Raw genomic sequence first — 10895 nt, 5'->3', positions numbered from 1 at the left:
GCCAGTGCTCGTTACCAGCTCAGCACCTGCCAGCACCCAGCCCTCGCTGCCAGGGAAGGACCAGGCTGGTACCAGCCCTGTGCAGGGGTGCAAAGGGGAAAGCTGGGGCTGCACCATCTTGTGCTCATTAGCACATGGGGCTGCTCCAGCCCAACCAGAAATCTCAGAAACAACTAATGCTGCGGGTATCAGGGCAGGAAGGGAATTCCCACCCACATGGGTGGCATTTCACAGTTGCCAAAATGCCCTCCTTGCCAGCTTCCCTGCAGCGTTTCCTTGGTTCAGCAGGATAGGAGTCTGCCAAGAAGAATCAGCTTAGCAGGTACTCTGGCTCTTGTCCCGGAGCCCTCTTCAGCACAGAGCTGTGCTCCAGCCTGGGATGGAAGGAGGAGATGAAAATGGTTTTTAATGCCTGTTCTTAGCGATGCTGGAGTTTCTCAGAGTGGTGCTTTGCTACTCCAGCAAAGCCTTGGCTGCTTCATCCCACAGCTTCCTGCACCACTCCTGGGGATGCCTGCCTGGTCATATGGGCAATACAAGGGTGGGTATCAGTTCCTGGAGCCCAGAGCTACCCTCCCCCCCAAAAAAAACAGGGAGTGTCACGGTAGAACAGCCAGATCTCCCCCTCGCCCAGCGTGACACACAGAGAGGAGTAAAACCAATAAACGCTTCAGCCTCTCCTCTGCGGTGGCAGCCAGGGAAGAGCTGAAACAGCCCGGCTCCTGCAAGGCACGTGCTTGCTGGAGGAGCAGCTCATCTGCCAGCGCTGGGATGCTGGGTCTTGGCCAGGCAGGTGGGAAATGGGTTTCAAGTGGAAAGGAGAGGGCAAGATCTGCTGCAAAACAGGGCTGCCATCCTGCCCAGTGAGCTGCTCCTGCCATCGGCAGGACCGAGCAGTGACGCTGCTGCACAAAAGCTGCCCCCTTTACCACAAGGACCTGGTGCGTAGGGGAGCAATGTCCATGAAAGCTTTTCTTCATCTAGGGAGCTTTGTGAGGAAGTCAGTTTGAAAGCGACCTTGTCCCAAAGATCTGGCAAACGTTTCTGGAGGGGAAATAAACCCTGAAACCAGCACCCAAAGATTCTGAGATTGCGTCTCCCGGGAGAGCTAGTTGAGTATGGATTGCACAACAGCTTCTGAGACGGGGACCACGAGTGAAGGCACATGTGTGGGACTGCCCAGAGGGGACATCTGCACCAGGGACATGTCCCTGACACACAGCACTTGTTTTCCAGCCTTCAGGGTGGTGATGACTTTGAGCTGCAGCCAGGCTAGGTTTGCAGTCCGTGACCCAAACGGGAAAGGCTTGGTGTGCCATTGCTGGGCTCCAGCTCCTTCCCCAGCTCTTACAAACAACTTGGTTTCTATTTTCTGTATTTCCCAGGATCCTGCAAGTTTTGGATATTAAGACTCTTGGATCTCTAGAAGCACATTTTGCTCTGGCTGCTTCCAAAATGACGAGAGAGCAGGCACAGCCAGCCCTGCCACCTCTTCACCTCCTGCATGCCGCCCCAGCGGCAACAACCTATTTTATTCCACCTTCCCGCCCCTGGGCCCATGCCCAGGACTAGCTTAAATTTTCTTGCCAACACATTTTTCCTCCAAGATGTTCTGCCAGTCAGTAAGGCCCTAACGTGCTGTCTAAAGGTTCTTCCCAAATCTGTTTTGGGCAATTCCCAATTTGTAACCCAAGATAACTGCCTGAGCAAAGAAAAAAACCTTGCCAGAGGACTGTGGGACAAGGGACATCCCAGTCCCCAGGGCAGCCCCTTATCTCGAGGCTTTATCTCCCCCTTGACACCTCTTTCATAAGCAAAAGCAGTGCTGGAGAGAACCAGAGGATCTGTTCCAGGTCCCTCCAACAGTTACAAATCCCTTCATCACTTCCTTCCAGCCTAAACTTGGCCTTGGCCACTTCATTCCCAGAGACATCCTTCCATGCAAATCCTCCCCTTCCTCTCCTGATCCCCAAGGAATTCACACATGTAGACGCTTCTGTCCGGGGATCCCAACCCTCGCACGGGGAGGGCATGTCACAGCAGCACGCTGGTGGCAGAGGAGATGTGGAGCGGGGACACCAGTGTCACTACCTCCCCGCGGCCCCGTGCAGCATTCGGCCGCGGATCCAAGAAGCCCCTGCAGTTGCTTTTGGAGACCTCGCATGGCCCAAAAGCAAACCCCCCTCCATGGTGCTCCACAGCAGGGCTGGGCACGGAGCTGGTGTGGGCAAGGGGAGCTGCTGCCAGCAATCGTGGGCACGTTCCAGGTCCCCAGTGTGGGCAAGGACTGGGTGACAGCCTGTCCTGGCTGCTGGCCCCGTACTCGTCCCCCAGAGACACCGACCTCCGGCCAGCAATCAGAGCTGGTCAGCCGCTCCTCAGGTCCATACACCAGGACAAAGCTACAGCCTGGGGGGGACGGGCCTGCCCAGCTCCGCATTTCCCCACAGAAGGGAGAGCACCAGCTCAGTAATTGTGATCACTTTCCTTTTTTTTCCCCCCAAATATATGCATATATCAGCACGAGAAAAAATATTGGTCCACTGGATAACTTTTTGGGGTCTCCAGAAAGGTATTGCAGTTTTCCTGCTAATCAGTTGTCTCTGATTTCCCCATAAAGGTGACTGAGAAAAGGCTTTTTGGCAGCGACTTCCGCAGTGCAGCCTCCATCTTTTCCTCACTCGAGTTTGTCCTAATGTCTCACTAATTGGAGCTTGCGTCAAATATTGCTCACCTGAAGTTAAATCTTACACACTGAAGGCTCTTCTTTGTTTTTAAATCAAAAGGCTTGTGGCTCCATCGAGGAGCTGAAAGCAAGCAGGGATTTGTACTTTTCTGCAGTTTTAAACGTGACACTCTTCCTTTTATTTATTTTCCTTTTTTTAAACGCTGAAGGCTCAGCAGGCAAGCCTCTGCAGAGACGAGGGCTTTGCACCGGTGAGATCTGCAAACATGTCTCTTCTTTCTTGAACTTTATTTTTCTCACGGTCTCTGAAAAGGCGAGATCAGGTGATACATGTGGGATTGGCCCTGTACAGGTGCAGATCAGGTACTGGAGGAGGTGGAAAAACATTACTGTGTATACTCAAAAAAAAAAAGAAAAGAAAGAGAGAAAGAGCAAGTGAGCACATTTTTGAATAGGCCAGGTCTAGTTCTTGGCAGGATGACTCAGGCTTAGCTGGCAGACTATGGGAATAGGAGTGTGAGAAAGTCAGTCAAGCGGAGGGAAGAAAAAAAAAAAGAAGAAAAAAAAAAAAGGATAGTTTCAAGTCCGCAGGCAAAATACTTTTTTATTTTTTTAAACTAACCCCACAAACTGTCCAAACCAGCTGGCGGCGGCAGAAGCCCGGGGGGGCCACGGCCGAGGGACAGCCACCTCCCTCCGGTTCCGCACCCGCCCCCGGCACCACCGGATCTGCGGCCTCACCCGCAGCGGCTCCCCGCCGCCCTGCCCGGCCGCCCGGCCTCGGGGACACCCGCGCGGGGGGGTGGGCAGCCGCCGGGACAGCGGGGCCGCCCCGCACACGGGCGCTGGGCCCCGGCCACCACAGCTGGGCCCAGGCCGCCGCGGCCCCCCACAGCGCAGCCCGCCCCGGGGCCGGCAGCCGGCGGCCCCCGCGGGGAGCGGGCAGGGCCCCGCCTGCCACGGGCGCCAATTAACCCGGTAATTAGCGCGGCGCTCCCCGAGGGCCGCCCCCGCCCAGCTCCTCCCTCCGCCCCCGCCGCGGGCGGCGCCCAAGGGGTTAACCGCGACCGGCCGCCCGCCTGCCCCGCGCCATTGGCCGGCGGCCGCCGCGCGGCGCTCAGCCAATGGGCGGGCGCCGTCCACGAGCGGGGCCGCGTGCGGGCGGCGCCCATTGGCTGGGCGCGAGTGTGGGAACGGCGGCGGGGGACGTTTCACACGAGCCGCGCGCGTGCGGCGCGCGCTATAAGTAGGGGCGGCCAAGGGCGCGCGGCACCCGCGCCCTGCCGGCCCCGCCGCCGCGCGCCCGCCCGCCCCGCCGCCCCCGGGCCCCGCCGCCCCCGGGCCCCCCCGCCCGCCGCTGCCCCGGCGCCTCTTCCGCGGCGGCGGGCGCTGCCGGCGCGGGCGCAGGATGCCGGCCGACCTGATGGAGAAGAGCAGCGCCTCGCCGGTGGCCGCCACCCCCGCCAGCGTCAACGCGACACCCGACAAGCCCAAGACGGCGGCGGAGCACCGGAAGGTAAGGGCGGCCGCGACGGGTGGCGCCGGGACGGGCAGTGCGGTGCGGGGCAGCGCCGGGCGCTGACCGCCGCCTCTCTTGCAGTCCTCCAAGCCGATCATGGAGAAGCGGCGGCGGGCGCGCATCAACGAGAGCCTGGGGCAGCTGAAGACGCTCATACTGGACGCGCTGAAGAAGGATGTAAGCGGGGGGGAGCGGGGCGGGGGACGCGGGGGTGCCGGCGCCGGCCGGCTCTGAGCCCCGTTTGTGCCCGCAGAGCTCGCGGCACTCCAAGCTGGAGAAGGCCGACATCCTGGAGATGACCGTCAAGCACCTGCGGAGCCTCCAGCGTGCCCAGATGACCGGTGAGTCCCGGAGAGAACCGGCGGAGGGGGCGGGGGGTGGCCGGGCGCTGAGGGCATTGCGCTCCCTGCCTGCATCCTCGGTAGCGAGGGCAACGGGGGCACCCGGCTCCAAACCTGCATGTCCGGTACTGGGGGGTGATGGGGGCACCGTGCTCTGTACCGGTATCCCAGGTACGGGGGACCAGTGCCCTCCCCATTTGTATCCTGGGTACTGAGGGGCTGTGGAGAGCACAGCACTCCCTGCCTGCATGCCAGATACTGGTGGGGGGGTGGCTAGAGGTACCTTGCTCTGTACCTGTATCCACAGTACAAGGGAGGCTCTGGGGGGCACTGTGCTCTGTCTGCATCCCCAGTACTGGAGGGCACTGGGAGAGCTGCAGTCCTGGCTTGGGTCCCCTAACCAGTGGAGCTGTGTTCCACACCTGGGTCTGTTTGGGAGAGGTGGGAGGCACAGGAGCCACTGGGGGGGACTGTGCTCCTTACCTGAATCCACTTTACTTAGGGGCAAAGGAGGACACTTGAGGGTTGTATGTACCCCACCTGGGTCCCTGATGCTGGGGGACTTGGTGGCGGAGGGGCTGTGCTCTCCATTAGGATCCTCAGCAGCCGGGAGCACAAGATGTGCTGTCGGGGGGGCTGCAGGATGCAATGCTGGTGGGCTGCACACCCCTGTTCCCTGCGGAGCCTACTGACCACTGTGCGCCTCTCTCCTCCCGCAGCCGCGCTGAGCACAGACCCCACGGTGCTGGGCAAGTACCGTGCCGGCTTCAGCGAGTGCATGAACGAGGTGACGCGGTTCCTCTCCACCTGTGAGGGTGTCAACACAGAGGTGCGCACCCGGCTCCTGGGCCACCTGGCCAGCTGCATGACCCAGATCAACGCCATGAACTACCCTGCGCCCCCTCCGCCGCCCCCGCTGCCACCAGCTGCAGCCTTTGGGCCACCCCTGGTGCCGCCGGGCAGTGGTGCGGGGCCACTCCCGGGTATGCCCTGCAAACCAGGCGCCGACACAGCCAAGGTGTACGGTGGCTTCCAGCTGCTGCCAGCCTCTGACGGGCAATTTGCCTTCCTCATCCCCAGCACTGCCTTTGCTCCCAGCGGTGCTGTGCTGCCCCTGTATGGTGGCCCACCCACGGCTGCCACCGCCGCCTCGCCGTCTGGCCCGCCACCTGGCACAGCTGACTCGGTCTGGAGACCCTGGTGAGGGTGACGGGCACCGGACTGGACTGAGCACCACACCCCGTGCTGCTGGCACGGCTGTACATAGGTTATATGTTCATATTGGATTGTGCCTTTGTACCATAGCACTCCCTTGACAGTGTTTCGTGTTTTACACGAGATCTTTTTTCTCCCTCCCTTCCCCTTCCCTATGTGACACCAAAGATTGGTTTGTTTTTTGGGGTTTTTTTTTTGAATGCTCTTAAAATAAAAGTGTCTCTTCCATTTTGGAAGGCCTTTGGAGATAGGTTGGATTGCTGGCTTGTGTGCATACGAGAGAGCCCAGCTCCTGGCTGCATAGGGATCGTACTGCTGCAGGGCTGCCTTGTCCTGCTCTCCAGGCTGGAGCTGTCACTCACACCCTCTGTCCCATGTTCCTGCCCTGGGGCAGATGTAATCACTGCTTCCTTGGGAGCAGCTCAACTGATCAGACTTGTTAAAAAGAGCTTATGTTTGCAGAGCTGGTGAATGTGCTGAGGGAGGCACCTCTGCCTTGTTCCTGGCTCCTCGGGCTGGCAGAGTGCAGTAGCCCAGGTAAAGTGAGATGGATTCGGTGTGGAGCCTGACTGCCCGGCTGAGCCTCCTGCCCTGGACTTGGAGTGTCCTGCTCCTGGGCTGTGGTGTAAATAGTGAATTACTTCGGTCGGTTGATTTAGAGAGCGGTGCCTGCCAGCTTCTCGTGTTACAAAAACAGCGGCTCTCCACAGGACAACCCTGACACGAGTGCTCCTGTCTCCTGTCTGCTGGCTGACAGGCTGCAGCAGGCGCTGGGCACCACCTCCACCTGGACTTAAAAGCACAGAGCTGTTCCTGGCCCTGAGCACCAGCCAGGCTCTGCTTCATGATTAATGTTCTGCATGTGTTTTTGATAGAGTTGGGCATTTCCTCTGCTGTTAGATGGAAAACATGTGTCTGGGGGAGTGATGTGGAGCTGTGCGGGCTATCTCTATACCAGTGAGTGGCAACTGACCCCTTTGACTTAGTCATGCCCCATTTCCAGGCAAGATGCAAGCCCCAGATAGAGGTGAGCAGCAGTCTCGGGTTACAGCTTGCATTGCCCTTCTTAACAAGTCCTAACTCAGAGCGGACAGCTTTAAACCATGCCAGGATCTGCTGGGGATTCCTTCCAAATCTTGCTGCAAAAGCTTGTTGGATTTTGTCTGGATCAGCCAGGTGTTTGTATCCAGGTGCTGGGGAAATGAAAGCTGTAGAGAGTGTGAGACCAGACAGATTAAACCTGCTGGGGGTTTTAATCCCTCCAGCTTTTCCTGGTATACAAACACAGGCTTCTGATCTAAAAATATTTCTTGGGATGGATTTTGGAGAGGGAGAGAGGAGGAGATTTGTCCAGGATCTCTCTCTACAGGGCATCCTGATGATGGGGCCGGGGGCAGCTCTTTAAAAGGGGCTGCGGGGGATGATCTCCCTGGGTGATGCAGAGGAGTTTCCCCTCTGTTTCCCAATGCTTTGCTGGCCTATCCGCATCACCACCCTCATGGTGGCATCTTGCAGCCAAGTTGTTTTTTTGTTCCAGGCTAGGGAATAATGGATTTGCTGTCCCTAGGCAGGTGTGAAGCTATATGGGCTGAGCCTGCCTTTCCTTCCACTGGCTGCAGTGTCACTTTTCTGTGCTGGAGGTACCGAGGGCAGGACTGAGCCCACCTTGTGTTCAGAGAAGTGTTTGCAGGACTTGTGTGGGAATGGCATCTGACCAGCTCCTGCTGCTGGATGGCCTGCCTGGAGCTGATGCAGACCAGTCATGTGCCACCTGGAAGGTCTGCAGCTGTTCCAGCTTGGCAAAGCACTCCTTTTCTGCTGAAAGTTGATTTGGAAGATGCGTTAGAAAAAGACATCACTGTAGGCTAATGAAGAACATATAGCAGGATCAGGAGTGAAAGACAAGATTAACCTATTTGCTAATGGAGTCTGAATAGTCTCATATAAAGGGGATATGCCATGCTTGGACCGGTTTCTCCAAAGCTTTCTGTGTTTACTCTGTCCCACAGCCTGTTAACATGAGAGATCTGCTTGAGTTTGTGAGCTTTGAGGGGATCAGAGCAATTTCCAGGAGCTGTGCTCTTGATGCCAATTCACTGAGCCCATGACAAATGCAGGCTGGGGATCCACAGACCATTATGTGCAGAGATTTCCCTTCAGGTGCAGCAAGTGCCTTCAGATTGGTGCTGTGGGACGAGCAGGTGAGGGAAGGGAGTGCTAGGAGAGGGACAGGGCTGAGCTGCTGGCAGGTGGCGTCTCGTTTGGCTGTCACCTCGTGTGGGGCTGTGCAGGACAGGTAGGAAAAGGGACTGGACTCAGCGCTGCTGGACAGGATGCAGCTCCTGTCACCTTCCCTGGAGACCTTGGTGAGCCCTACCTGCCCTGGGGAGGGCTGGAGCCAGGTCTGTCCCTCTCAGATTATTGTTCTTGGGCTTGTAAACAGTTTTGCCACAATCCCGTGTGTGTGCTTGCAGCTCGGAGAGTGCTGAGCCGGAAGCAGTGCTCCCTCCCTGCCTGCAGTGCACCTGCACGGGGCTCTGCAGGCAGGGGGCTTTGCCTGGCTCCGACAGCACCCTGCCATGCCTGCTACCCACCGCGGGGCTCACATCCCCGGCTGCCCCTCTCATCCCTGCAGCTCCCTTCCATCCCCGCTGCTGCCGTCCCGGGAAACCTGTCATTAAAGTCAATTAACTTTTCCCACACTCCTCGTGAGCAGCGCAGAAACCCCTCCTCGCTTCCTCCTTGGCTCTTAAGTGCTACCATATGGCACGGGCTCCCCGCCCCCCCGCGCGCCCGCCCTGCCTTTGATTCCAGCCAGACAGCCGGAGCTTTATGATTTAAGCCGGGAGAGCCCTCGTACCAAGCCCTGGGCCGCTCTGCGGCTAAGGTGGTTTTTTTAGCAGGCAAGGCTGTTTTCTGGCAGGAAATGAATAGCTCCCAGATGAGCTCAGGAACCTGAGAGGTCGTGAGAAAGGAGCGAACCCCCGGCGCGGTGGCGGGCTGCCAGGCGGCGCGGGGAGCGCGGGAGGGAGCGCGCCGCCGGCACACGAGCCCGCCCCGGCCCCCGCTGGCAGGCGGCGGGGCCGAACGCCGGCAGCCCGCGGCCGAACGCCGGCAGCCCGCGGCCGAACGCCGCCCGCACGCCTCGGCCGAGCCCCGGCGGCGCGGCCCCCCGGCCGGCCGTCTCGAACCGCGGGGCTCGGCCGTGCAAAGGGCTTGCGGCCGCCCTTGGGCTGGGATCCAGCCTGCGGCCCCTGGAGATGGTGGGAGGGCAGCCGGGTTGGGATTGGGGGGGAGTGAGGCAGGCGGGTGGGGGTGCCAGGGCAAAAGCCCCCCCCCGGGAGCGCTCTGCAAACCTCCCTGCGTGTCGCGGGTGTGTGAGCAGGCTGGGGACGGGGATGCTGCAGCCCCACGGCTCCAGCCCAGCGCACACAGCCCTCCCCAGCCCCACGGTGGGGCCGGATCTAGCCCAGAGCCCGGGAGCCCGTGACTCGGGTTTGTGCCAGCACCTCAAGGCCAGCACCCGCCTTTGCCGCTGCCCCCGGGGCAGGGTGGGGAAGGGGACCTGTGATTTACAGGGGTGACATGTGTTTGACTTAAAACAAGTCAAACAAAAGCCCAGTTTGTTTTGTGGAGCGCAGACTTCCTGGGGGGGTCAGCCCGGACAAATGACTCTGCTCCCATTCATTAAACATTCACGGCCACGCCATCAGCTGGCGCTGGGGACGGCGTTCTGCCGAGCCGGGACAAGCTTCTCCCCTTCCCAACCTCTGCAGCGGGAGCGATTTCTGATGTCCCCTGCCCCAGCAGAGCTGTTCCCCCGGCACAGGCACACCAGAGCTGTGCCGCAGGGGTGCCGGCTCCACCTTACGGTGCCTTGCAAATATCTGAGGACGGTGATTTGACCCGCACGCACTCTGGTTTGCTCTTTTCCTGCACAGCCGTGGCTCAGCCCTGGGCTGGCACGGGCAGTGAGCACCAGCAGTGGGTTTGCAGCACTTGTCCTCGGCGCCAGCACTGCAGTGAGGGCGGCATGGGGGCTGCGTGGCACCAGAGGGGTGCAGGGCTGGAGGGGATGCTGCCCCAGGGTGTTTGCCAAGGGGGGCACGGGGGCAGCAGCACAGGGCAGAGGTGCTGTTGCTGAAGGACAGCCACAGAGCTAGGGCTACCTGCAGTCTGTTTCCAGCCAGGGGTTATTGCCAACAAAGCCAGCTCAGCACAACTGCCAGGGCATTAACTCTTGTCTGCCTGGCATGGTAAGAGCCCTGGGCTTTGTCTTTGGGCCTGAGGAAAGCAAACACACGTGGCAGGGCACGGCACAGTTCGGGCCGTGCCCTCCCACGCCGGGGACACAGCCGGTGCCCAGCGCGGGCGGGATGCAACGTCCTGGCATGTGCTCCCAAAGGCCCCGGCTCCCTTCACCTGCCACCAACCGCACGGGGGGGAGCAGCGGGGGCCTGGCTGCAGGGGTGAAGGCTTCGACCTGAACTCCCGAGGTGTTCAGCTGTACAAAAGCAATGTCCCGCTTGATTAAAAGCAGACCTGCTATAACGAGCTTGCCAGCACACCAGCGTGGCTCAGGCAGCTCTGCTAGAGCGGACGCTGGGATTAAGCTTCACCGTGGGACTGGGACATACTATGGCTCCCTGCAGAGCCACATCTCCTTTCGTGTTCTCCCAGCCCCCTGAGGAAACAGCCTGTCTCTGATCCAGCCTGCTGCTGTTTAGCCCCTCACCAAAAGTCGTCCCTAAAATCACCTCTAGAGAGGGGCCTCCGCTGGGTCCTGCCCTCCGAGCAGGATCGTACTCCACCCCCAGGCTGTCGGCTCCCATCACACCCCCAGCTGTGCCAGCACCGGGACCACCAGCGAATGTGCCTGCCCTGCAAGGAGCGGTCTACCGAGGAGCCCTGGCAGTACCGGGGGGAGGCTGCTCTCTCTTCAGGTCCTGGAGGACCAGGACAGTACACATCACTCTGGATGTGGGCACATCAGGGTGCCTCACAAGAGCCTTTCTAAGGGTGCCGTGCATTTGTCAGCTTTTTTGGCTGCTGAGGAGGTCAGAGGGCTGTCAGTAACAACTGGAAGCTGCCGCAGCTCTCCCCGCTGCAGAAGATGGGCTGCAGCTCTATTCTC

General features: G+C 59.8%; 1 protein-coding gene across 1 annotated transcript; it reads left to right on the top strand.

The window, feature by feature from the left end:
• Nucleotides 1-4055: 4055 nt before the first annotated feature.
• Nucleotides 4056-5974, top strand: HES1 (hes family bHLH transcription factor 1). The gene is made up of 4 exons (XM_065640220.1): nucleotides 4056-4202; nucleotides 4287-4382; nucleotides 4459-4546; nucleotides 5266-5974. The coding sequence occupies exons 1-4, from the start codon at nucleotides 4095-4097 to the stop codon at nucleotides 5748-5750; spliced, it is 777 nt and encodes a 258-aa protein (XP_065496292.1). The 5' UTR covers nucleotides 4056-4094; the 3' UTR covers nucleotides 5751-5974.
• Nucleotides 5975-10895: the final 4921 nt, after the last annotated feature.

The sequence above is a fragment of the Caloenas nicobarica genome, chromosome 8 (genome assembly GCF_036013445.1).
Source record: "Caloenas nicobarica isolate bCalNic1 chromosome 8, bCalNic1.hap1, whole genome shotgun sequence".
Taxonomy (NCBI): domain Eukaryota; kingdom Metazoa; phylum Chordata; class Aves; order Columbiformes; family Columbidae; genus Caloenas; species Caloenas nicobarica.
The sequence above is the reverse complement of the archived record's forward strand: the minus strand, read 5'-3'. Positions and strand labels throughout refer to the sequence as shown.

What these genes read in the sequence shown, in the direction of transcription:
- HES1 (XM_065640220.1), top strand. Translation starts at nt 4,095, where the DNA reads ATGCCGGCCGACCTGATGGAGAAGAGCAGCGCCTCGCCGGTGGCCGCC. An exon ending in TGGACGCGCTGAAGAAGGAT is followed by an intron (nt 4,383 to 4,458) that starts GTAAGCGGGGGG and finishes TTGTGCCCGCAG; the next exon opens with AGCTCGCGGCACTCCAAGCT. An exon ending in CCAGCGTGCCCAGATGACCG is followed by an intron (nt 4,547 to 5,265) that starts GTGAGTCCCGGA and finishes CTCCTCCCGCAG; the next exon opens with CCGCGCTGAGCACAGACCCC.